This window comes from Anolis sagrei, chromosome X, assembly GCF_037176765.1.
Source record: "Anolis sagrei isolate rAnoSag1 chromosome X, rAnoSag1.mat, whole genome shotgun sequence".
NCBI classification, from domain to species: Eukaryota; Metazoa; Chordata; class Lepidosauria; order Squamata; family Dactyloidae; genus Anolis; species Anolis sagrei.
In genome coordinates, this window is record NC_090034.1 from 51,843,552 (window position 1) to 51,871,127 (window position 27,576).

The 27,576-nt window shown below is 43.9% G+C and overlaps 1 protein-coding gene across 2 annotated transcripts; it reads right to left on the bottom strand.

The window, feature by feature from the left end:
- Positions 1–334: 334 nt before the first annotated feature.
- Positions 335–27,362, bottom strand: CRLF1 (cytokine receptor like factor 1). 2 transcript variants are annotated; one of them, XM_060785106.2, is made up of 8 exons: positions 26,816–27,362; positions 13,704–13,985; positions 11,811–11,940; positions 9,678–9,847; positions 6,975–7,132; positions 6,673–6,841; positions 3,003–3,182; positions 335–669 (listed from the first exon to the last, which is right to left on the bottom strand). In XM_060785106.2, the coding sequence occupies exons 1-8, from the start codon at positions 26,868–26,870 to the stop codon at positions 656–658; spliced, it is 1,158 nt and encodes a 385-aa protein (XP_060641089.1). In that variant the 5' UTR covers positions 26,871–27,362; the 3' UTR covers positions 335–655. The 2 variants fall into 2 exon arrangements, with proteins under 2 accessions (XP_060641089.1, XP_060641088.1); XM_060785105.2 differs by having other exon boundaries at positions 3,007–3,182; positions 26,816–27,359.
- Positions 27,363–27,576: the final 214 nt, after the last annotated feature.

Consider the following 27,576-nt stretch of genomic DNA (forward strand, 5'->3'; position numbering starts at 1 on the left):
TATTTGAAGCACAACAAGATGAGTCCACAGCAAACAAGATCACTCTGCTGGCTGTTGCATTGGATCACATGTCGGATATTTCCAAGTGTCTAGGACTGTGTGATGTATCGGCAAATAATGCATGCAGATCCCAGTAAGGTGGCCTTCTGCAGCTGGCAGGTGGTAATTTTGTCAGCGCCATTATTATTAGTATTAGTATTATTATGCTTATTTATATCTGGCTTTCTTTCTCCTTAAGGAGACTCAAAGGGCCAGTCGAACCCGCTTCTTCCCCAAAGGAAGACACAATCTGATCCCTACCAACAGATAGCCATCCAGCCTCCAAAACACAAGGTTCGTGGAGAAATAGACAAAGTTTTATTGTTAACACATACTAGAGAGTTTTCAGCCTTCCGGGTCAGATCTGGGCTCGCATGGAAAAGCCTCGAAAGGCAACATATAAGTCCGTATATAAATATTTGTACATTTGTACATCTATGGGTCAGAATGAGCAGGAAGATACAATGGCCTGCTGAAAGTCACATTTATGGCCAGACCCGTGTCTCACAAAAGACCCCATTGCTTCATCCCAATCATGGCGGCGGATTGGTGTGATTCCCCATATTGTCCACAATTGTCAGCTTTGGGGAAACTCTTCCAACCTGGCTAGGATTTATCACCGGATAGGACCTGGGGAAGAGAGTTTGGGATTAGTTTGGGTATAAGGGTTCAGGAACGCTGAGGTTTATGAGCACAAAGCACTCATATAGTACTATATAATATAGCTTGGGTCCCCGGTGTTGCTAAGGTAATTTGAAAAAGTCAATTTTGTAATTGTAAAAAATGCATCAGGTTATGGGTGAACTACAACTCCCACCATGCCAGGTTAACTCCAAGAAACTCCATTAGTACTTAAAGTTTCTGATGTTGGGCAAGTTTGCTCTGGATGCATCATTGGTGGGGCTCTGTGTGCTCTCTGTCTGTTGGGTAAACTACAACTCCCACTATGGTGAGTCAGTCCCCTCAAAGCCCTCCATTAGGTTGAGTTAATCATGGGGGCTCTGTGTGCCAAGTTTGGTCCAGGTCCATCATCGGTGGAGGTCACAGTTTCTCTAGTTGTGGGTGAACTACAACTCCCAGAAAGGAAGGTCAGCTCCTCCCAAACTCCCCAAATTTCGAGATATCAAGTGTGTGTGCCAAATATGTTCCAGATTCATTGGTGTTTGAGCTCACAGTACTCTCTAGATGTAGGTGAACTACAAATCCCCTAAATCAAGGTGAATTCCCCCCAAATATCTCCAGTATTTTTTGCTGATCACGTGGGCTCTGTGTGCCAAGTTTGATCCAATTCCATCCTTGGTGGAGTTCAGAGTGCTCCTTGATTGCAGGTGAACTATAAATCCCAGTACAACTCCGAAATGCCCAGGCCGATTCTCCTCAAAACCCACCACTATTCAAATTTAAGCATATTGGGTATGCATGCCAAGTTTGGTCCATCATTGTTTGGGTTCATAATGCGCTCTGGATGTAGGTGAACTACAAGTCGTACAAATCCCCCCAAAGACCTCCAGAATGGACATCCCAGGGTTCCTTACTCTTTCCATTGCTGTGGAATTTGCATGACCCTACCCACTGCCTCTCCCTCAACTCTTTCCTACTCTTTCCTATGGCACACAGCAAAAAGGAATTGATCAGCAACGGAACAAGAGGTTTCGGAAGAATTCACCATGAGTTATAGGAATTGTAATTCACCTACATCCAGACAGCACTGTGAACCCAACAAACGACGGATCTGGGCCACACTTGATGGGATTTGCAGTACTTTCACTCACTTCTAGACCACAGCGACCCACACAAAATCCTCATGGCCAACAGAACATGCTGTAAGAGTTTGCGTGAGAACTAACCCACCCACATGGGAGTTGTAGTTCAGCCTGCACTCAGAGAGCATTCTGAAGCCCCCAATGGCGGATCTGGAACACACGTGGCACACAGAACCCTGATGGCCAACAGAACATACTGGAGGGCTTGGGGAGGGAATGACACACGTGTGTAGGAATTGTAGTTCACCCTGTATCCAGAGCACTCTGAACCTCATCAATAACTGATCTGGACCACACTTGCCACACAGACCCAACTTCCTAGCTATGAATACAGGTGGCATTTGGGGGTGATTGCCCTGGGAATCTGGGAGTTGTAGTTTACCTGCATCCAGAGAAACTGTGACCCCCCACTGACAATGGACCAGGACCAAACTTGGCACAGAGAAGCCCCATGACCAACTGAACCAACTGGGGTCTGTGGGAATTGACCATGATTTTGGGAGTTTTAGTTCACCTGCATCCAGATAGCATTGAACCCGGCCAATGTCGGATCTGGACCAAACTTGGCACACAGACCTAACATGGCCAGCTGTAAATACTGACACAGCTTGTGGGTGATTGTCCCTTTCATATAGGAGTTGTAGTTCACCCTTATTCAGAGAGCAATGAACCCAGCCAACGACAGGTCTGGACCACACTTGGCACACAGATGTAACATGCCCAACTGTGCATACAGGCCTGTTTTGGGGAGGATTGACCCACGGTTTTGGGAATTGTAGTTCACCCACATCCTTATGCATTTTCTAATGGGAGCATTACTTAACACTCAAAATAAATAACCCAAGCATCGCCAGGTACCCAAGCTAGTTATATTATATATTGGAATTTTTATTATATTATAATATCATTATAATATTATATGGTAGTATGATACTATAGTGGTATTATGCATTAGGTACCAGCAATTTTTGTTCACTTAAACTATATAATAAATTACTATACAGTATTATAAAGTATAATACAGTACTATATAGCATTCTGTAGTTTTGCTCTGTGACTATTATGTGAGGAATACAAAAATACCAATTTCTCCATCCCCAAAATAGGAGTGTGATTGTCATGCAATGAAAGGTGCTTACGGTACTTGCTTGTTGTAAATGCTGCTGCCACTCTTTGGAGGAGAACACAGGAAGTCCTTACCTACCTGGTTCCGTGTTTTGTGGGACTTCTGGAGCGAGACCCGCCACTGGTCATACATCTTGATACTCAGGTTGGCGCAGCTCCCATGTTTGCGCATCCATCCGAAGAACTGCTTAAGCTCGCGGCGCAGGGTGTTGTTGTGCTCCCCGCTCTTGGGTTCGCAGACGCCTGGCGCCCGTCCTGAAGGTGAAAAAGGCGCAGGAAGTGGGTGAAACTGACATGGAAAGAAGCTCGAACAAATGTGGAAGAAATGTGGAAAGTAGCTCAAAGAAACACGGGAAGTGAGTCGAATAAACGTGGGAAGTGAGTCGAACAAACATGGGAAGTAGGTGGAAAGCATGCGGGATGTGGATGGAAAGAACATGGGAAGTGAGTAGAACTATCGTGAGAAGTGGGTGGAATGGACGCGGGAAGTGGATGGAATGGATGCGGGAAGTGGATGGAATGGATGTGGGAAGTGGATGGAATGGATGTGGGAAGTGGATGGAATGGATGTGGGAAGTAGCTCAAACAAATGTAGTAAGTGGGTCGAACAGATGTAGAAAGTAGCTCGAACAAATACGGGAAGTGGGTCAAATGGACATGCGGAGTAAGTGGAAAAGACGTGGGATGTGGATGAAACAGACCATAGAAGTGAGTAGAATGGATGTGGGAAGTGGGTCAAATAGGTGTGAGAAATGGGTCGAACGGATGCAGAAAGTCGCTCGAACAAACACAGGAAGTGGGTTGAACAGATGTGGGAAGTGAGTCGAACGCACATGGGAAGTGGGTGGAAAGGACATGGGATGTGGATGGAATAGGTGTTGGAAGTGAGGAAGGGATGTGGAAAGTAGCTTGAAGAAACATGGGAAGTGGGTCGAACGGACATGGGAAGGGGGTCGAACAGATGCGGAAAGTAGCTCAAACAAATGCAGGAAGTGCTCGAACAAATGTGGGAAGTGGGTTGAACGAACTTGGGAAGTGGATGGAATGGACGCGGGATGTGGATGGAAAGGACATGAGAAGTGAGTGAAATGGACGTGGGAAATGGATTGAATGGACGCAGGAAGTGGGTTGAATGGATATAGGAAGAAGCTCGAACAAACGTGGGAAGTGGGTCGAACAGACTCGGAACAGATGTGGGAAGTGGCTCGAACAGACGCGGAAAGTGGCTCAAACAAACTATGGAAGTGACTCAAATTGACGTGGGAAGTGTCTTGAACAGACATGGGAAGTGGATGGAACAGAACAGATATGGATGGAACAGAACTGGGATGTGGATGGAACGGATGTGGGAAGTGAGTGGAATGGATGTGGTAGTAACTCAAACAAATGTGGGAAGTGGGTTGAACAAATGTGGGAAGGAGGTCAAACGGATGCAGAAAGTAGATTGAACAAACACAGAAAGTGGCTCAAACAAACGTGGGAAGTGGGTTGAACGGATGAGGGAAATGGATGGAACAGACACAGGAACGGATGCAGGAAGAAGCATCAATGGACGTGGGAAATGGGTTGAATGGATGCAGAAAGTGGCTCAAATGGAGGCGGGAAGTGGCTTGAAAGGAGGAAGGAAGTGGCTTGACAGATTATATAACTCTTTGTGGGGGAGAAGATTCCCAGAAAAAAGGAGGGGGGAAGCATTCAAAAAGGTAAAGCAAAAGCATTGGTGGCAGCAGTTCCACAGATCAGAAGCTCCTTGTGCCAGCAGCAGAGCCATTGAGCTTCATCAATTTGCAGGAGCAGAGTAGAGCTTTACAAAAGTCATTGAAAAAAACTACATATCTAGATCGGAAATTGGCCAGCTCTTGGATACAGGGACTGACTTTTATTCTTTTTTCTTTCTTTAAAAAATCAAAACATTGTAAATAAGCAACAACAACAGTAACAGCAGTTCTGCGGATTAGAAGCCTCTTGAGCGCATCAGTAGAGCCACTGAGCCTTAGCCATTTACAGAGCCAATCCAACAGCCCCGGTGGCTCTGAGGGTGGGAAAATATCCCAGTCTCATACATTAAGATGCTCTCTGTCCTGTAGTCTCAGTTGCCCAGTAAACAGGCCAGTATGAGAACCAGAAGGAAATGCGTTCCATTATTATTGTCCTGGGAAATGAGCAAAACACCTTTCCGGGTCGGACACTGAGACGAGCGTGACTTCCTCGCTGCAAAAAAGGCCATTTGGAGAGAGAAGGCGGCGGAGGCACGGACCTCCCCAGAAGGGGAAAGCGGGACCTGGCTCTCTCTCGCTTGGCTCCTGGACAAGAAACCCAGGTGCCGGGCAGCGGACGAGGAAGCTAGGCCTTCCCTTGTTTCAGGGCTGTCTCCTTGGATTTCCAGAGCCAAGGGACCCCCAAAGGCCATCCAGTCCACTCCCTTTCTGCCAGGAAGGAAGGCATCATCTGATCCCTCCTGACAAATGGCCAGCCAGCCTCCATAGAATCCAAAAGTGGGAAGGGATCCCCCAAAGGCCATCCAATCCACCCCCTTCTGCCAGGAAGGAAGACACAATCCGATCCCTTCCGACAGATGGACATCCAACCTCCATGGAAAGACCTCCATAGAATCTTAGAGTTGGAAGAGACTCCCAAAGAACATCCAGTCCAACCCCTTCTGTTATGCTGGAAAAGTACAATAAAACCTTCCCTACAGATGGCCACCCATGCTCTGTTAACAAACATATGTCATAAAATCCTAGAGTTAGAAGGGACCCCTAAGAGCCATCCAGTCCAACCCCCTTCTGCCAAAAAAAAGGCACACTCCGATCCCTCCCAACAGATGGACATCCAGCCTCCATGGAAAGACCTCCATAGAATCCTAGAGTTAAAAGGGATTTCCCAAAGGTCATCCAATCCAAACTTCTACCAGGAAGGAAGACACCATCCAATCTCTCCCGACAAATGGCCATCCAGCCTCTGTTAACAAACACATATCATAGAATCCTAGAGTTGGAAGGGACCCCCAAAGGTCATCCAGTCCAACCCTTTTCTATCAGGAAGGAAGACACCATCCGATCCCTCCCAACAGATAGCCATCTAGTCTCCATTTAAAGACTTCTGTAGAATCCTAGAGTTGGAAGGGATTACCCCAAAGGACATCCAGTCTAACCCCCTTCTGATAGGCAGAAAAGGCACAATCAAAACCTTCCCGACAAATGGCCATCCAGCCTCTGTTAACAAACACGTCATAGAATCCTAGACTTGGAAGGGACTCCCAAAGGTCATCCAGTCCAATCCTTTTCTGCCAGGAAGGAAGACACAATCAGATGCCTCCCGACAGATGGCCATCCAGCCTCCATGTGAATAATTCTAAGAGTTAGAAGGAACCTCAAAAGGTCATCCAATCCACCCCTTCTCATCTGCAGGAAAAGCACAATCAAAACATTCCCGACAAATGTCCACCCAGCTTATGTTAACAAACATGTCATAGAATCCTAGAGTTGGAAGGGACTCCCAAGGGCCATCCAGTCCTACCCCCTCCTAATAGGAGGGAAGACACAATCCGATCCCTCTGAACAGATGACCATCCAGCCTCCATGCTAAAGACTGTAGAATCCTAAAGCTGGAAGGGGCCTCCAAGGGCCATCCAGTCTAACCCCTCTCTGATATGGAAAGGCACAATCAAAATCTTCCTGACAGATGGCCACCCAGACTGTGCCCCATTCTCAAGCTACAGCAACTAGTGGGGGGGATTGCTCACCACTCCGTGGGGTGGAAGCGGCGGTGGGGTTGCTCCAGCTGCTCCAGATGCCGGCTTTCTTGGAGCCATAGATGCCGAATGGGTTGCAGCGGACTTGGACAAAGTAGACGGTGCCGGGTCTTAGGCCAGCCAGGCGGCAGGAGGTCTGGTTGCCCATGTTGTCCACTACCTGCAAGTGGAGAAACAGATTGTATGTCGGAATAGTAGTAGTAGCAATAATAATAATAATAATAATAATAATAATAATAATAATAACAACAACAGGTTATTCATACATATCCCAGTGGTAAAGCCAGCCTCACCTTCCACTCGGTGCTGTCCTCCACCCGGTACTGGATCTGGTACTTGGCCTGGAAGAGGAAGTCTTTGAGGGCCGGCGGGGCGCTCCAGCGTACACTTAGCTGGTCCTCCAGGTCTCCCACCCGGCTCACATGGACGTCCGAAGGCGGGTCGGTCGTGACTGACAGCGGGCCAGAACAAGCAGAGTGTATCAGTGGTAGGAAAATACACTCTGCACATTTGCATTTATTTTTAAAGCTGGATGGCCATCTGTTGGGAGGTCTTTAATGGTATCTTCCCCCTGGTGGAAATGAGGCTGCACTAGATGGATCTCGGGGTTCTCTTCCAACCTCAAGACTCAATAATGCTATGGTTTGTTTGTTTTTTAAGCAAAAGCTAGATGGCCATCTGTCAGGAGGGATCGAATGGTGTCTTCTTTCAAGGGCGTGGTGTTTGGGGTCTCTTTCAACTCTAGGATTCTGTCTGTCTGTCTGTCTATCTATCTATCTATCTATCTATCTCTCTATCTTAAAGGAGTTGGACTGACAAGGGGTTGGACTGACTGGATGGGCCTTGAAGTCTCATATGATTATTTATTTATTTATACTCTGCTTTATCTTCCAACCCTAGGATTCAATGGTGTAATTTTTAAAGCAGAAGCTAGATGGACATCTGTTGGGAGGGATCGAATTGTGTTGGACTGGATGGTCCTTGGGGTTGGACTGGATGGTCCTTGGGGTTCCCTTCCAACTCTGAGATTCTATGATGCTATAGCCCTGTTGCTCCATGAACCTTCTAATGAGGTTGGACAGCCATCTTTCTGGAGGGATGAAATTGTGTCTTCCAGCCTAACAGAAGGAGGTTGGACTGGATGTCCCCCCTTGGGCTCTCTTCCAACTCTAGGATCCTATGATGCAATAACCCTATTGTTCCATGGGCCTTCTAATGTCTATGAGGCTGGACGGCAATCTGTCGGGAGGGATCGAATTGTGTCTTCCTACCTAACAGAAGGAGGTTGGACTGGATGGCTAGGATCCCATGATGCTATAGCCTTATTGCTCCATGGACCTTCTAATGTCTATGAGATTGGACAGCTATCTGTCGGGAGGGATCAGATTGTGTCTTCCTACCTAACAGATGGAGGTTGGACTGGATGGCCCTCGGGGTTCCCTTCCAGCTTTAGGATCCTATGATGCTATAGCCCTAGTGCTCCATGGACCTTCTATCAGGCTGGAAGCCCATCTATTGGGAGGGATCGAATGGTGCTTTTCCATTGCATATCAGCCATTAAAAGCATGCAACTGGGACCCCCTTCTTGCCCCTCTTCCCGGCTTTGGCTGTCCGCACGTGCGAGAGATGAACCTCCCTCGGCAGGAGGCCAAAAGGGCTAAAGAGGAGCAGATGTCTGGAAGGGAGCGAAGGAAGGAAGGAAAGGGAAAGGGGAGGGAAGAAAGGGAAAACAGACCTGGAGAAACGGCCTAATTAGATTAAGAGCAATTCCACTCACTTACGAGCTATTTCCTGCCTCCCTTCCTCTCTCCCCCTCCTTCCCAAGCTTTTCAGACTTTCTAGACACAGCTTGCTTTACAACCATCATCATCATCATCAAATAATCATCATCGTCATCATCATCATCATCATCATCAAAATTATTATTATTGGCACACCTTTCTCATTTGACAAGGAAATTATTATTGTTATTATTACTATTAGCATTGGCACATCCCTCAAATTTGATGGGGAAAAGTCAAATGTATTCATCCGCTGCCATCCTTTTAGAAAGTCCCAGTCGTCCCTCCCTAGAATTGCAGAGACCACAAAAGCCATCCATTTTGCCAGGCAGGACACAATCCGATCCCTCCCAACAGATGGCCATCCAACATCAAAGGCATTAGAAAGGCATGGGCAAACTTTCTAACTTGGGGGGGGGGGGCACATGCTACCACTCCTTGCTAAGAGGACTGGCTGCCCGGTGATTGAAGGAAGGAAGGGAAGGAGGAAGGAGAGAAGGAAGAAAGGAAGAGAAGGATGGAAGGAAGGAAGGGAAGGAGGAAGGAAAGGGAGAAGGAACGAACGAAAGGGAGGAGGAGAAGGATGGAAGGAAGGAGGGGAAGGAGGAAGGAAAGGGAAAAGGGAAGAAGGGTTTAAGGGAGGTTGGAAGGAAAGGAAAGAGGAAGGAAAGAGAGAAAGAAGGAAGGACAAAAGGGAGGAAGAGGAGGATGGAAGGAAGGGAAGGAGAAAGGAAAGAGAGAAAGAAGGGAAGACGAAAGGGAGGAATGGAAGGAGAAAGGGGGATAAGGGAGGGAGGGAAGGAGAAAGAAAGAGGGAAGTTGGAGGGAGGGAAGGAGAAAGGAAAGAGGGAAGAAAGGAAAGACATAAGGGAAGGAAGGACGAAAGGGTGGAAGGGAAGTAGGAAGAAAAAGGAAGGGAGGGAAGGAGGAAGAGAATGGAGGGAGGGAGAAAGAGGGAGGGAGGGAAGGGAGGGAGGAAAGAGAAGGAAGGAAGGAGAAAGAGGGAGAGAGGGAAGGAGGGAGGAAAGAGGGAAGGAAGGAAGGACAAAAGGGTGGAAGAGAAGGAGGGAGGGAGAACGAGGGAGGGAAGGGGGAAGGAAAGAGAGAAGGCCAGCCCAACCCGCTTCTGCTAGGCAGGCTGGCACAATTCAATCCCTCCTAACAGAGGGCCACCCAGCCTCCCAGGTTTATGGAGGAACGGGACTGGGGGCTCACCCACGTCAACGATGTCCAGCATGGCCACTTCGGAGACGGCCACCCCGAGTCGATTGGAGGCCTCCACCCAGATCTCGTAAGGCGTAAAGAGGGCCAGGTCTTTGGGGATGTGGCAGGAATATGGCCCAGCTGTGTGGTAGTCTTGGCAAGCGTTGTCCCGGCCATACCACCTAGGAGAGGAAGGATTTGCAGGCATTAGAGCTTCCTCCTTTGCAAGCCCTTCTCCATTCCCGCATTCTTGCTTGGCATTATTTTAGGAAGGCATGAGAGACTTCCGTTGCGGGGAATTCTAGTACTAGTGTGCTTTCAGGTCAATTTAGGGCATGACCCCATGGATTTCATAGGGTTTTCGTAGGCAAGGAAGGCTCAGAGGTGGTTTGGCCTATACCTGCCTCCATCCAGCCATCTATCTCCATCTATCTGCATCTATACATCTATTTCTGTCTATCTATCCATCTATCTATAGCTATCTACCCATCTATATACATCTGTCTATCTATCCATCCATCCATCTCACAATCCATCCATCTTAAAGGGTTGGTCTCTTCCAACTCTAGGATCATCTATCCATCCATCCATCCATTCACCTTAAAGGATGGTTCTGGTTGGCCTTTGGGGTCTCTTCCAACTCTAGGAACATCTATCGTCTATCTATCTATCTATCTATCCATCTATCTATCTATCTATCCATCCATCCATCCATCCATCCATCTTAAAGGTTCTTGTCTAGATGGCCTTTGGGGTCTCTTCCAACTCTAGGATTCTATCTATCTATCTATCTATCTATCTATCTATCTATCCATCCATCCATCCATCCATCTTAAAGGTTCTTGTCTAGATGGCCTTTGGGGTCTCTTCCAACTCTAGGATTCTATCTATCTATCTATCTATCTATCTATCTATCTATCTATCCATCCATCCATCTTAAAGCGTTGGTCTAAATGGCCTTTGAGGTCTCTTCCAACTCGTAAACATCTATCATCTGTATATCTATCTATCCATCTATCCATCCATCCATCTTAAAGGGTTGATCTAAATGGCCTTTGAGGTCTCTTCCAACTCCTAAACATCTATCATTTGTATATCTATCTATCCATCTATCTATCCATCTATCTATCCATCCATCTTAAAGAGTTTGTCCAGATGGCCTTAGGGGTATCTTCCAGCTCTAGGAATCTACCTACCTATCCATCCATCCATCCATCTATCTTAAAGGATTGGTCTAGATGGCCTTTGGGGTCTCTTCCAACTCTATCTGTCTATCTATCTATCTACCTACCTACCTACCTACCTATCTATCAATCTATCTATCCATCCATCTTAAAGGGTTGGTCTAGATGGCCTTTGGGGTCTCCTCCAACTCTAGGAACATCTATCTATCTATCTATCTATCTATCTATCCATCCTTTCATCCATCCATCCATCCATCTTAAAGGGTTGGTCTAGATGTCATTTGTGGCCTCTTCCAACTCTAGGATCATCTATCTATCTATCTGTCTGTCTGTCTGTCTGTCTGTCTATCTATCTATCTATCTATCTATCTATCCATCCATCTACTTCTATCTACCTATCTTATATGACTATCTATCTATCTATCTCTACCTATCCATCTATCTAGAGCTACATATCTATCTGTCTGTCTGTCTATCTACAGTAATCTACCTATCTCCAACCATCCATCTTTCTATCTATATCTACCTATCCATGTATCTCTCGATCTATCTATACTCATTTATCTGTCTGTCTGTCTATCTGTCTGTACCTACCAATCTAGCTATCTATCTATAGCTATTTATCTATCTATGTTAAAGTAAAATATGTTTGTTTTTTTGTTCCTCAAAGTCTCCACAATGGCTTGATGGATCTGAATCAGACTTGGCACACCTAAATCCTTCATGGTCCAACTTAAAACACTGGTGGGTTTAAAAGTTAAAAAAAAAACCCTTTCTTGTTCAGGACTAGTGCCCCAAATATGAATAAATATGTATCTGTGTGCAGTGCTCAGATGCAGCCACAAGAGGGCAGTATAGAAAGGATTAGCTACTGGCCTCTAGTTCTGTATAGATGCAGTCCTCAGGTGCAACCCCAAGTGGGCAGTATAGAGATACAATATTCTTCCCATCCAGCTCTTACCTCAGTTTATACTTCAGGGTGTAATTGGTGTGGAGGTACGTTTCGCCTTCAGTTCCTGGCGCCCATCGGCAAGTGAGATCCTTCAGGTTCTTAGACCAGCATGAAATATTAGTGGGTTTGGATGGAGGCACTAAAATAGAAAAAATAATAATAACATGCATTAGGAATATGGGAGGGTTTAAGAAATTCCCAGAGTCCTGAATCGAAGGACCCATTTATTGCATTAATAATAATAATATGATGATATGCTGCTTTAGATGTTTACATTTTGCTCTTTGGGTCACAAAAAAAAAGCAGCATTAAGGGGATCCGGCTCAAAGTGCTGCTGTTCCCAGCCGAAGTTTCCCATCTTTCTCAGCGTGTTTCGCTCGGAAGATCGTAAAAATAGCCCTGCGATAAACATCTCACACATATTGATTCGGACAACTGTAATTGCGTGCAGAAAGCCTTGCCAAAATAGCTTTACTCTTTTCTGTTTTGGATAGGACAGACGGCAAAAGAACATCCCAAGAGCGAGCCTGAGTGTGGGATTGTGTATGTTTCTAATTGGCAAAAAAGGTTCTCGGAGACGGCAAATGGAAAAACATGTCTCTTCTATTATTATTATTATTATTATTATTATTATTATTACATTCCTCTCCTTGCAGCTCAAGGCCAGATAATATATGTATTTAAATGAAAGAACATCTAGATCTTCCAACACTTGAGGACCTACAGCTTCCTAGAGAGAGACTTGATTTACACCAAAGGATCTAGAGCTTCCTGGAGAGAGCCTTGATTCACACCAGATTCACACTAGAGCAGTGGCTCTTGATCTGTGGGTCCCCAGGTGTTTTGGCCTGCAACTCCCAGAAATCCCAGCCAGTTTACCATCTGTTAGGAGTTCTGGGAGTTGAAGGCAAAAACATCTGGGGACCCACAGGTTGAGAACCACTGATTAGAGCTTCCTAGAGAGAGCCTTGATTTACAACAGAGGGCCTGGAGCTTCCTAGAGAGAACCTTGATTCACACTGGAGGATCTAGAGCTTCTTAGAAAGAGCCTTGATTCACACCGGAGGACCTAGAGCTTTTTAGAGAGAGCCTTGATTCACACCAGAGAACCTAGAGCTTCTTAGGGAAAGCCTTGATTCACACTGTAGGACATAGAGCTTCTTAGAGAGAACCTTGATTCACACTGGATGACCTAGAGCTTCTTATGTAGGGGTGCCTCCAAAAATTAGAGAGAGTCTTGATTCACACCGGGGAATCTAGAGCTTCTTAGAGCCTTGATTCACACTGGAGTCCCTAGAGCATCTTAGAGAGAGCCTTAATTCACACCAGAGGACCTAGGGCTTCCTAGATAGAGCCTTGATTCACACCGGAGGACCTAGAGCTTTTTAGAGAGAGCCTTGATTCTCACCGGAGGACCTACAGCTTCTTAGAGAGAGCCTTGATTCACACCAGATGACCTAGAGCTTTTTAGTGAGTGCCTTGATTCACACTGGAGTGCCTAGAGCTTCTTAGAGAGAACGTTGAGTCACAACATTGGACCTAGAGCTTCTTAGAACCTTGAGTCACACAGGAAGACCTAGAGCTTCTGAGAGAGAGGAGATAGAGTCACACGGGAGTACTTAGAACTTCTTAGAGAGAGCCTTGATTCACAGCAGAGGACCTAGAGCTGTGGTTCTCAATCTATGGGTCCCCAGATGTTTTGTCCTTCAACTCCCAGAAATCCTAACAGCTGGTAAACTGACTGGGATTTTTGGGAGTTGTAGGCCAAAACACCTGGGGACCCACAGGTTAAGAACCATTGACCTAGAGCTTCTTAGATTTTTGATTCACACCAGAGGACCTAGAGCTTCATAGAGATCATTGGAGGACCACAGATGGGGGGGGGAGGGGGAAGACACCTACATCCGACATAGAGGCAGGACCCGGCCAAGATGCCCCCACCCCTCTTGCTGTGGCAGACGAGATTGTCCCCCGACTGCTGCTGGGAGCCGTTCAGGTGGGAAAGGGTGACACTCAGGCGGCGGGGTCCCAGGACGCGGTACGTGTCCTCCGGGAGCCGCTGGCCATTCAGGGTCCAGTAAAGGTCCTCGGCCCTCAGGCTGGAGTCAGCGCTGACCGAACAGCTGGCCGTGAGCGATGCGCCGATGAGGAGGCTGGGGTCTTGCGGGGAGATGATGGCCGGGTCTGCAGCAGAAAGAGACAGAGACAGAGGGAGTTAAGGTCTGGACTTAGTGTATCTCGCGAGTCACACTTTCCCAGCCTCAGAGGAAGGTGGCGGCAGAGCTCCCCGAACCCACCTGAAAACTGCCGTTAAAGGCAATGGAAGTCTATATCGGACTAGGCTCCCCAATCTGCCATGAAAGCCCATTGGGTGAACCTGGGGTGGGTCGAACACTCTCAACCTTGACAAATAAACCGTGGTGGATAGGTCATGAGTCAGAAAAGGATGGGCATATAAGAGGAAGAACTTATTTGAAGGTGTACAATGATGACTAGAACAACCCCATGGTAGATTTGCCATACAACAGAAATTATTTGAAGGCATACAGTGACAACAACAACAACAACCTCATGGTAGATTTGCATTAGTCAGAAATGATTGGAAGGCATACAACAACAACAACAACAACAACAATGACACCCGTGATAGACATGCCATAAGTCAGAAATCATTGGAAGACACATACAAACAACAACAACAACCCCATGGTAGAAATGGATGGAGGGCATACAACAACACCCATGATAGAAATTATTGGAAGGCACACAACAAAACAACAACCTTATGGTAGTTATGCCATAAGTCAGAAATGATTGGAAGGCATACAAAAACAACAACAACAACCCCATGGTAGATTTGTATTGGTCAGAAATGATTTGAAGGCATACAACAACAAAAACAACAACAAGACCCATGTAGATATGCCATTAGTCAGAAATGTTTGAAAGGCACACATCAATGGCAACAACAGCAACAACATGGTAGATTTACTGTACATCAAAAATTATTTGAAGGCATACAGTGATGACGACAACAACCCCATGGTAGATTTGCATTAGTCAAAAATGATTTGAAGGCACAGAAGAACAACAATACCCATTGTAGATATGCTGTAAGTCAGAAATCATTGGAAGGCACACAACAACAGCAGCTTTTTTGAATTATTGATGCCAATTTGCTTCGAAACTCTTTGTGGAGTAACCATATCTGAGCAAGCAAGTTTCCAAAGAGGTAAATGAGCAAAACACTATAGGAAGCAAGGGAATAGAGGTCCCCTTTCCGCATTTATGAAAAAGCTGATGGCGAAATCAGGGAGGTTTACGAATTATTCCAGAGCACTTGGAGGTCTGTATCTCAGGCCAATTTCCGCCATGTTGCAACTAAAAACGGACAATTTGAGGAGTTTTTCTTCTGAATCTCCTTCCCGTTTTTGCAGCAACTGGAAGCGATCTGAAGGGGAAGGCGGGAGGGAGGGAAGGGAACCGGGACATTTCAGTCGCAGTGGGGGGACGAACAGGACGGTGCAAGTTTATTATCCGAGGAAAGTGGAGGCATTTGGCCTTTGCTTTCTACGGACCGGGTCTCACAAACCTAATTGATCCTCCTTCGGTGGGAAGGAAACGAGAGTCGGGCCCCGAACATCTGGTCTCGCTCAGGCGGAGGCCGACCCCAGACTCGAGTAATTCATTTGTCCTGCTGAGATATCCGAGGACAGAGGTCTAAGATTAATTCAACACAGGACTCCCTCAAGGCAGTGGGTTTCTCTTTCCCCCCTTCTTTGGAGCTCTTTTGCTTTGATTTCCTAGGCCACAAAGAACAACAAAACACCCCGAGATGGGTGGGAAAATGAAAAATATTTGCATCGCGAGCAAGATGGAATCTAACCGAATCTAACCGTTTCAACCTTTAGGATAAACTTTCTGTGCTCCCCTTTCCAAGATGTTACTCTACCTTTTGCTATATGTGTTTCAATGGTCTGTGTTTCTATCCATGTATTTTGACACCTTGAGAGGCAGGTAACAAATACAATAGATTATTATGACTAGTGTATATTACTATTACTAGTGTCATTACCCAAGTATGCATTGGTGACTCTTTCTTTCCTTTCTCCCTTTCCCTCATGCACCTCTTTTCTCTCTCTTTTCTTCCTTTCGTTCTTGCCTTGCTTTCCCTCATATGCCTTCCCTTCAATTACTTTCTTTTCTTTCTTTCTTTCCTTCCTCCCTCGCTTCTTTTTCTTTCCTTTCCTCTTCTCATACCTTTTCTCCTTTCCTTTCGCCACCTTCCTTTCTCTTCCCATTGTTTTCTCTCTTCCCTCTCTCCCTTTGTCCCTTTTTTCTTTCTTCCCATCTTTCTCTTCCTTCCCTAATACCTCCCTCCCATTTTCCTACCTTCCTTTTCTTTTCCTTCTTCCTTCCCTTGCTTTCACTCATACATATTCTCCCTTGTCCTTTCCCTTCCTTCATATATCTTCCCCTTCTTCTTTCTTTTTTCCTTTCGCTTCCCCTCTTTCTCTTTCTTTACATCCCTCACACCCTTTCCTTTCTGCGTTCTTTCCTTTTCTTCCCTCCTTTTTCTTTCCTATCTCAGTTTGTTTCATTTCCTTTTTCTTTCTTTCTTCCCCTCATACACTTTCCTTTTTCTTTCCTTTCTTACTTCCCTCCTTTTTCTTTCTCCCTCCTTTCATTCATCCCTTCTCTTCTTTCTCTTTCGTTCCATCCCTGCTTTGCCTTTCCTTCTCAATCTCCCTCCCTTTTTCTTTTCCTTCCTTTTTTTCTTTCTAGCTTTCCTCTCCTTCCCTCACACCTTTCCTTCCTTTCTTTCTCCCTCTTTTCATTCTCTTCTCTTTCTCCTTCCTTCCTTCCATCTCCCTCCCTTGCTTTCCTTTCTTTCTTTCTTTCTTCTCCTCCCCTCACACCCTATTTTTCCTTTATCTTCTTTCCCTCCTTTTTCTTTCTCCTTCTTTTCATTCTCCCTTTCTTTCCCTTTTTTCTTTGCCTTCCTTCCCTCCTTTTTCTTTCTCTCTCCTTTCATTCTCTTTTTCTTTCCCTTCTTTTTTCCTTCCTTCTCTCTTTTTCTTTGCCACCTCCCCCCTTGCTGTCTTTCCTTTCCTTTTTTGTCTTTCTTTCTTTTCCTCCCCTCACAGCCTTTTTTCCTTTCTCTTCCTTCCCTTCCTCCTTTTTCATTCTCTCTCTTTTCATTCTCTCTTTTCTCTTTCTTTCCTTCCCTCCTTTTTCTTTCTTTCCCATCATCCTTGCTTTCTTTTCTTTTTTACCTCCCTCACCCTTTCCTCTTTCTTTTCTCTTCCTTCCCTTTTCTTTCTCCCTTTTTTCATTCTCTCTTTCTCTCCCTTCTTTTCTCTTTCTTTCCTTCTCTTCCTTCCCTCATACTCATGTCACCTAGTAGTAGCCAATCCACTTTGCTCCCTTTCTTTCCCAGTGACAACACAGAGGCTTACTTTGCCTAGCAACAGATGATCCTTACTCTGACTGCAGCCAATCTGCTTTGTTCCTTTGCTTTCCCTCTTTTCCGGGCCTGAAAGGGGTGGCCTTTGTAGTCCAAACTCATCTATAACTTTAAGTTGGAGAAAGGAGAATCTGTGTGCCATGTTTGGTCCCAATCCACCAAACCATGCAGGAGCCTTTGTGGTACAAACATACGTACATAGACGCATATTTTGCAGCAAAGGCCTGTGTATTGCTCTCTCTCCGTCTCCCCCTCCTTTCACAGCCCCAAACATATGTTTTAAAAGAGAAAGGTGTGATTTCTTTCCCCTCCGTCCCAGTGATACCTGCAAGCTTTTATTGCATTCTCGTTTCTTGGAATTGTTTTTTAAGAGGGAAAGGGAAAAAAACCAAAACCCCATTTACTGATCAGGTGTTTAGTAAGGCTGGAAAGTGAAACCACATTGCCGAGGTGTCGGAAACATTTATTCCTTTCTTTTGAAGGCCTGGGTTTTATGGCTTGGCCTTTGCTTATTGGCGTTTCTTCAACAGCTGGAAAAGGCAGGGAAGGGGGGCGGCCATGAAAATGGCACGGTTTCCGATCCCTGGCCGTGCCATCGCACCATATAATAAATGCCAATTTCAGGGCAAGGCCAGGCAAAGAGGGTTTAGCTAGGGCAGAAAACAAATTGGTTTGACCTCAAGGAATGAAAGAAATAATGGAAAAAAGAGGGAGGGAATAAGGAAAGAAGGAAGGAAATAAGGGAAAAGAACTGTAGACCTGGACCCTATTGTTAATCCACACTTGGAATCAATGGGACAAACTATGGATCTATCCCAAAGGATCCTGGGATTTGCGGTTTCCCTCCCTCCCTCAGACATTCTTTCCTTCCCTCCCTCTTTCCCTTCTTTCTATCCTTCCTTCACTTCCTCTTTCCCTACTTCCTTCCTTCTATTCATCCTTCCCTCCCAACATCTTTCCTTCTATCCTTCCTTTTTTACTCTCTCACTAGTTCCTCCCATCCTTCCTCACTTCCCTCTTTCTTTCCCTCCTTCCTTCCTTCCTTCCTTCCTTCCTTCCTTCCTTCCTTCCTTTCTCTCTATTTATTTATTATGTACTAGCCACCCCCTGCCACACGTTGCTGTGGCCCACATGGGGGTTCTGTGTGGGAGGTTTGGCCCAATTCTATCGCTGGTGGGGTTCAGAATGCTCTGTGATTATAGACGAACTATAAATCCCAGTAACGACAACTCCCAAATGTCAAGATTCTATTTTCCCCAAACTCCACCAGGGTTTACATTTGTGCATATTGAGTATTCGTGTAGAGTTTGGTCCAGATCCATCATTGTTTTAGTCCACAGTGATCTCTGGATGTAGGTGAACTACAACTCCAAAACCAAAGGACACTGCCCACCAAACCCTTCCAGTATTTTCTGTTGGTCATGGGAGAACTGTGTGCCAAGTTTGGTTCAATTCCATCGTTGGTGGAGTTCAGAAAGCTCTTTGATTGTAGGTGAACTATAAATCCCAGCAACTACAACTCCCAAATGACAAAATCAATTTTTTTGAGTGAAGGACATACATTGGGTTGTTAGGTGTCTTATGTCCAAATTTGGTGTCAATTCGTCCAGTGGTTTCAATGCTGCACAGGTAAACAATAAAACACATATAAAAACAGAAACAATCTAAGCATATAAGCATTTAAAACTCATAACAATCTATCAAACAGATTAAAACCACATATAAAACGCTGAGTCATAATCTCATGTCCAAATCATTTCCCGAAATCCATAGTCCATTATTCAAGTCTCATCCGTAGTTTCCTATTCACCAAACACCTGCATAAAAAGCCAGCTCTTAAGTCTCTATCTAAAAACCAGGAGGGATGGGACCTGCCTGATGTCACTGGGGAGGGAGTTCCACAGCCAAGAGGGGCCACCACTGAGAAGGCCCCGTCTCTTGTCCCAATGAAGAGATAGGGACAGAGAGCAGAGTCCCCCCCCCCAGCTGATCTTAAAGCTCTTGTAGGCTCAAAGAGGCAGATGCGTTCGGACAAGTAAGTTGGACCAGAACTGTATAGGGCTTTATACTGTAAAACCAGCATTTTGAATTAGGCTTGGTAGCAGACTGGCAGCCAGTGGAGCTGACATAAAAGAGGAGTAGTATGCTCCCTCTACACCGCCACAGTTAGAAATCTGGCTGCCGCCCTTGGACTAGTTAAAGCTTCTGGGCTGTCTTCAAAGGCAGCCCCACAAAGAGCTTGTTGCAGTAGTCTATGTGAGATGTAACAAGAGCATGGTCTACCATGAACAAGTCTGACTACTCAAGATACGGGCACAACTGACGCATAAGTATTAGTTGTGTGAAAGTTCCCCTGGCCACCGCTGAAACCTGGGGTTCCAGGCTCAGCAATGAGTCCAGGATCACTCCCAAGCTGCGAACCTGTGTCTTCAGGGGGAGTGCAACCCCGTCCAATACAGGCAGTAACCCTATACCCAGTTCGGCCTTATGACTGACCAGGAGTACCTCTGTCTTGTCTGGATTCAATTTCAATTTGTTCGCCCTCATCCAGCTTAACACAGGACCTGAACAGCCTCCTTAGTAGCAGGTGGAGAGGAGTGATAGGGTTGTACATTATCTGCGTACAGATGACATCGAACTCCAGCCAGTGCAGAATTTATTTATTTTATTTATAGTATTTATATTCTGCCCTTCTCACCCCGGAGGGGGCTCAGGGCAGATTACAATGTACATGGGAAACATTCAATCCCATAGACACACAACATATATAGACAGAGACTCAGAGGCTATTTAACATTCCAGCTTTTCATGAGGGTATTCCGGCCACCAGGGGAGCTGTTGCTTCACCATCCATTTGTGACACTGATGAAGTACTTCCTCATTCTTTGCATGCTTGCTGGAGATTTTTATGGCCTTGTAAATTAATTAAATTAGCCTCCCCGCATAAGTGGTGCCTAAATTTCCTACTTGACAGATGCAACTGTCTTTCGGGTTACAAAGGTCAACAGCAAGCTACACAAATTGGTCGGAAGCTCACTCTGACCTGGGCTGTCTTCGAACTCATGACCTTCCCGTCAGTAGTGATCTTAATGCAGCCAGCTGTGCCACAGTCCAGGTGCCTCCAAGTACTTCCAAGACCCATTTCGGGGAGGCATCTCAGAAGGATACTGTGGTCTATGGTATCAAAGGATGCTTAGAGGTCTAAGAGAACCAACAGGGCTACACTCCCCTTGTCAAGTTCCCCACGTAGACCATCCACTAAGTAGACCAAGGCTGTCTCAGTTCCATGCCCTGGCCTGAAGCCAGACTGCGATGGGTCTAGAAAAACTGTGTCATCCAAGAACACCTGGAGTTGCAAGGCCACTACACGTTCCAAGACTTTGCCCAGATAGGGGAGATTGGAGACTGTATGTGTGCATATATTTGTGCATATGTGTGTTTGCATATAAATATGTGTGTGTGCGTGTGTGTGTGGTTTTGCTCATGCGTTGTAATGTAATTTTTGTTTTTCGGGTTTGTAAGTCTCTTCTGCTGTATTTTTCAGTGTTTTTATGAGTGATGGTAACTCATTGGCCTGATATGTGTATTGTGTCCAAATTTGGTGTCAATTCGCCCAGTGGTTTTTGAGTTATGTTAATCTCACAAACAAACATTACATTTTTATTTATATCGATTATTCCTTACCATCCCTTCTTCTTTCTCTTCTTCCTTCCTTCTATCCTTCCCTCTTTGCTCTTTTGCTTCTTCCTTCCATACTTCCTTCCATTGCTCTTTCTTTTTTCCTTCCTTCCCTCTTTCTTCCCCTCCTTTCTCTCTATCTCTCTTTCCCTTCTTCCTCCCTCCCTTCATCCATCCTTCACTCCATTTCTTTCTCTCCCTTTCTTTCTTCCCTCCCTCTTTGCTCTTCTGCTTCTTCCTTCCATCCATCCTTCCCTTTCTTTCTTTTTTCTCTTTCTTTCCCTCCCTCCTTTCTCTCTCTATCTTTCCCCACTTCCTTCCTTCCACCCATCCTTCCCACCCTCTCTCGTTCTCTCCCTGTCTTCCCTCTCCCTTTGCTCTTTTGCTTCTTCCTTTTATCCCTCTTTCCTGTCTTCCTTTCTTGTATATTTACTTCCTCCTATACTTCTTTCCTTCTTGGCTCTTTTGCTTCTTCCTTCCTTCTATCCTTCCTTCCATTCCTCTTTTTCCTTTCCTTCCTTTCCTCTTCCTTTCCCCCTCCTTTCTCTCTCTCTCTCTTTCCCTTCTTCCTTCCTTTCATCAATTCTTCCGTTTCTTTCTTTCCATTCCTTTCTTCCCTCCCTCTTTGCTCTTCTGCTTCTTCCTTCCATCCTTCCTGCCTTCCCTCTTTCATTCTTTCCCTCTTTCTTTCCCTCCCATCCTCTTTTCTTTCTATTTCTTTCACCCCTTCTTTCCTTCCTACCTTCTTTCCCCTTCTCCCTCCCCCCCCCCTTTGCTCTTTTTTGCTTCTTCCTTCCTTTTATCCCTTCCTCTTTCCCTTATTCCTTTCTTCTATACTTCCTTCCATCCTTCTCTTCCTCTTAGCTCTTTGGCTTCTTCCTTCCACCCTTCCTTCCATTTGTTTCTTTCTTTCCCTCCCTCCTTTCTCATTATTTATTTCCCTTCTTCCTCCCTTCTATCCATCCTTCCCCCCCCCCCCGTCTTTCTTTCTCTCCCTTCTTTTGTTCCCTTCCTTTTTGCTCTTTTGCTTCTTCCTTCCTACCATCCGTCCTTCCCTCTTTCTCTTTCCTTCCCTCTTCCCCTTCTCTTTATTTCTTTCCCTTCTTCCTTCCTTCCCTCTTTCTCTTTCCTTCCCTCTTTCCCTCTTGCTTCCCCCTTTCTCTTTATTTCTTTCTCTTCTTCCTCCCTTCCATTCATCTTTCCATACATCTTTCTTTCCCCATTTCTTCCTTCTCTCCTTCCTTCCCTCTTTGCTCTTTTGCTTCTTCCTTCCATCTTTCCTTCCTTCCTTCCTTTCCTCTTTCTTTCCTTCCTTCCTTCCCTCTTTCTTTCCCTTCTTCCTTCCTTCTATTCTTTCCCTCTTTGCTCTTTTGATTCCTCCTTTCATCCTTCATTCCCTTCCTTCTGTCTTTTTTCCCTTCCTTCCTCTCTCCTCCCTCCCTTTCTTTCTCACTCTCTTTCCCTTCTTCCTCCCTTCCATCCTTCCCTTCTTCCCTTTTCCTTCCTTTCTTCCTTCTTTGCTCTTTTGCTTCTTCCATCCTACCATCCCTTCTTTTCCCCATTCCTTCCTTCCTTCCATCCATCCTGATTTCTTTCCATTCCTCCTGCCTTCCTTCTTTCCTGTCTCTCTCCATCATCCCTGCCATACATTTCCATATTTCGGCAGCCGCCGCACACGCTGCGGATGTTTAAAAGAGGAGATGAATGGACCCGCGATGGTCCCCAGTCATAATAGAGACCGATTTAACCCCGTCTTTGTTTTAAAACTGCTACGTCCCTTAATCCCCAGACATTTACAGTCCCATAAAACATGATGGACGTCCCAGTACGGTTTGAGCCGAGGATGATGAGAGAGAAAGAGGGAAAAGAAGGGGGCGGAAATCATATGAAAGCAAACAGCGAGTGGGTGGCAAAAAAGAAATATGAAGTTGGCCTCTGTTCGGAGCAACCGGTTGGTTTGCATTTTTTGGAAAACATTGATTCAGTCATATGGATGTGACAATGATACGGTGCGAATACCCAATTCATTCCTCTTTTTCTGCAACAGTTCCATCAGCATTTAAAGTTGGTCACTATGGGTCATGTCTGGTCCAGATCTATCGTCAATAGTGTTCACAGTGCTCTTCAGATTCAGATGGACTACAACTCCCAACATCAAGGGTCAGTTCTGACAAACTACAGCTCCCATCATCCATTATCATTGCCCCCAAACCCTGTCAGTATTCAAAGTTGGCTATGCTGGGTCTGTGTGCAAAGTTTGGTCCAGATCCATCGTCGGTTGAGTCCACAGTGCTCTCTGGATGTAGGTGAACTATAACTCCCAGCATCCCACAATCAATTATTACCAAGCTCCTCCAGAAGTCAAAGTTGGCCATGTTGGATATGTGTGTCATATTTGATCTGGATCCGTCATTACATAGGTTCAGTGTTTGGTTGCGGGTGAACTATAACTCCCGGTATCCAAGATCAATTCCATCCAAATTCCTCCAATATTCAAAGTTGGTCATGATCGGTCCATGCGCCAAGTTTGGTCCAGATCCATTGTCGGTGGGTGAACTATAACTCCCAACATCCAAGGTCAATTCCTTCCCAAAATACCACTTCTTTCAGGCCTAGAGAGGAGGGGAAGTAAGAGAAGGAAGCAGATTGGCTGTTGCTAGGTGAAGTGGCCCTCTGTGCTGCTAGTTGTATGTATATGAGAAAGGGAGGATGGAAAGAATGTCAAAAAGGAGGGAAAGATAGGAAAGGAGGAGGAAGGAAAAGAAGAGAGGAAAGCAAAAGAATGAGAAAAAGGAGGAAAAGAAAGGAAAAGAAAGAGAAAAATGTGGGAAAGGAAAGGAGAAGGGAGCAAAGGATAAGAAATGAAAAGAAGGGAGGAAGAGAAAGAGAAAATGTGGGAAAGAAAGGAAAGAAGAAAGGAACAGAAGGGAATAAAAGAAAAGAAAGAGAAGAGGGTGGGAAAGGAAGGGAAGGAGAAGGGAAGAAGGGGAAGAAAAGAGGAAAAGGTGGGAATGAAAAGGGAGGGAGAGGGAAGAAGGGAATGGAAAAGGGAAGGAAGAGGAAGGAAGAAAAATAAGGGAAGGAAGGAAAAAGAAGGAAGGAAATGGGAGGGAGAGAAAAGGGGAAGGGAGGGAAGAGGAAGAAATAAAAAGGAGGGAAATGAAGGAAAGGAAGGAAGGGGGAAGAAAGAAAAAGAAGGAAAGAGAAGAAGAAAAAGGAAAGGTAGAAAGTATGACAGGAAAGAAGGAAAGAAAAAGTGATGGATGGGAAAGAAAGAAAGAAAAAGGAAGGAAGGAAGAGAAAGGAAAGGGTATGAGGATAGGGAAAGAGAAAGAAGGAAATGAAAGGAAGGGGAGAATGAGACAGAAAGAGGGAAAGAAGAAAGGAAGAAGAACAAGGGAAGAGGAAGGCATGAAGACAAAGGAAAGAAGGAAGGAAAGGCAGAGAAAAAAAGACAGGATCTCTCTGGATTTCCAAATAGATCTGGGTCCTAAGAGAGCAAGGCAGCATTTGGGCTCAAGGAGATTCTGCCCCGAAATAAACTACAGATGGAAAGGGAAATATTGGATATTGTACAGAGCCGTAAATGCCTTTGTTTAATCAATGGAAGTATCTTCTTTTTTTATTTGGCAGAGGTTTCATCGCGTGCCAAATCCCTCTTTTAGTTTGCTGGGTTTTCCCCCTTTCGTTTGCGTCATGTTATGTACGGATCTGCTTTCATCCGCCTCCCCGAAGGATAAATAAAGTCTTTGCTCTATAGACATTATGCAGCACTGTTTTTAGGGAATACATTTCCCCCCGCTTTGAATTAGAATTAGATGCACATTTCATAAAGAAAAGAGTTGCAATGCCCCCTTCTCCAAATCCTCAATTGTTTCCATAATGACATATATATATATATATATATATATATATATATATTCAATATTATATACATATATAGTATTATATACATAAATATCTAACACAAATAAATTATATATAAATATTATATAAATATACAATATTATATACACACACATATATAATATTGTAACCACACACACACATTATTCTCATTATATAAATACATGTAATATATAGGTAGATATATCTAATACTATATACATATATATTTAACATATATTCTATATACATACATATATATTTTTATATATTTTATAACATATATATATATTATACACACATAATGTTATACATATATCATATAGTGAAATATACGTATATATAGAATATATGTTATATTTATCCATATATTATATATGTGTGTATATATAATATCTAATACATATTATTACATATATATAAAGTATTATGCACACATATATAATATATATATATACACACACATACATATGTATATATAGCTTGCGGCAGAAAAACCCTTTTCCAAAGTGCCGTTTTTTTCATTCCATCCATCGCCTTCACCTGAAACTCACACTCATATTGAATTGTGTACATTTTATTTTTCTATTTGCTTTGTATTAAATGGTCGTATTTTAAAGACCGAGTCGGGTGTGTGTATGTAGTTTTAGCTATGGATAGGTCTGGATACCGTCCAATATTTAATGCCATTGTGCACTATGAGGAGGTATCATTATAGGTTTTGATTGTATTGGTTTTATTGTCAGTCTCTTTTTAGAGAGATAATAATAATAATAATAATAATAATAAGAAGAAGAAGAAGAAGAAGAAGAAGGGGTTGTTATCCGCCTTGAGTTTCTATGGGTATAATAATAATAATAATAATAATAATAATAATAATAATTCATAATGTGTGGTTGTTGGCACCTTGAGTCCCGATAGGGAGAAAGTCGAGGTATAAATAGATAATAATAATAATAATAATAATAATAATAATTTATTAACTTAGTGACAATCCGGACAGGACCTGAAATATGACCTGGATTATGTGATTTTAATTGTTGTTTCAATGTTACCGGTATGTTTAATTGGTTGGTTTTAATGTTTTTGTTTATTCATCAGCGTATGTGTACATGCAGCATTGAATTCTTGCCTTGTGAGGCCGCCTTGAGTCCCCTTTGGGTGAGAAAGTATGGTAAATAAATAAATAAAAGTAATGTTAATAATAATAGTAATAGTTTAATAATGATAAAGATAATAAAGTTAATAATAGTAATAAAGTTAAATAATCAAGTTAGTAATGGTAATAATTTAATACTAATGATAATAATAATAAAAAGTTAATAGTACTAGTCATAAAGTTAAATAATGATAGCTAATCATACTAATAATTTGATAATAATGATAATAATAATAAAGTTAATAGCAATAATAAAGTTAATAATAATAATTTTATAAAGTTAGTAATAATAGTAATAATTTAATGATGATGTTGATAGTTAATAATATTAGTAATAAAGTTTAATAATACTAATAAAGATAATCATGGTAATAATTTAATGATGATGATGATAATGAATAATAATTGTAATAAAGTTAAATAAAGTTACTAATAATAGTAATCGTTAATAATTAATAAGTAATCGCACAGTCCTAGACACTTGGGAAGGGTCCAACGTGTGATCCAATACAACAGCCAACATAGTGATCTTGTTTGCTGTGAACTCACCTTGCTGTGTATCTAATAATAATGATAATAATAATAATAATAATAATAATAATAATATATTGTCCATCATCGACGTACACACTATTTGTCAGGCATTCAATTCTTTATCATTTTGTAAAATTATTTCACCTATTGCCGTTCCTCTTACCCGCCATCAGATAATAGTTTGGAAACGCAAATAAAACAAAATTGCAAATAAAATGCAAATAAAAATAATTTAAAAATGCAAACAATCCAAAAAAAAATAATATCCTAATCAACAACATTATTACTCACACATCAGAGAATCCACCCGGAGCAGCCAGAGCCAAAGGAGAAAGAACTTCATCATAGGATGGGGAAGAAGAAGGTAGAAGAGATAGAAATAGCTCTCTTTTTAGAAAGGTAAAAGTGACCTTTCCCTTTTTCAAGAAAGAAGGGAAAAGGCTTTCTAGACCTCCTTTTTCCCCATTTTCTCCTTCTGTTCTTCTTCTTCAGCAGAGAGCCAGATAGGAAGAGGCAACCCAGGGATTTTCCTAAGCAAGTCTGAGCAGTTCGCAGTGACAAGTTCCTTAATCTGCCCGTTACTCCCCGCCCTTCCCCGCCCCTCTGGGCCCTTCTCTCTCTTTCTTTCTTTCGTTCTTTCCTTTTTTTGAGAGAGAAATGAAATTAACAAGCCCTGGCTGGGGAAAAAGCACCACCGCACACATCCACAGCCTCCTTGGCCTCCCTTGGTTCAGGAGAGGCAAGGCTTTGGCAGCTCTCTCTCTCTCTCTCTCTTTGGTTTCTTCTTTTCTTCTTTTTTCTTCTGACCTTCTTTCCTGCCTGTTACTCAATCACCAGGCTTGAAAAGATCACTTCTGACTCATGGAGCAAATACCTACAACAACACGCCTCGAGGGGTGGATTTGGCCATCTCAGCTTTCTCTTCCTCCTCCACTTTCTTTTTTCCTTCCTTCCTTCCTTCCTTCCTTCCTTCCTTCCTTCCTTCTTTCCTTCCTTCCCTCCTTCCTTCCTTCCTTCCTTCCCTTCTTCTTTTATTCCTTCCTTCCTTCTTT

Excerpts from the sequence above, each read along its gene's own strand:
- CRLF1 (XM_060785105.2), bottom strand. The coding sequence starts at position 26,870 with ATGATGAAGTTCTTTCTCCTTTGGCTCTGGCTGCTCCGGGTGGATTCT. Across the intron at positions 13,986-26,815 it reads CCGGGTGGATTCTCTGATGT|ACCCGGCCATCATCTCCCCG; the intron begins GTGAGTAATAAT and ends TTTCTGCTGCAG. Across the intron at positions 9,848-11,810 it reads ACCCTGAAGTATAAACTGAG|GTGGTATGGCCGGGACAACG; the intron begins GTAAGAGCTGGA and ends TTCCTCTCCTAG.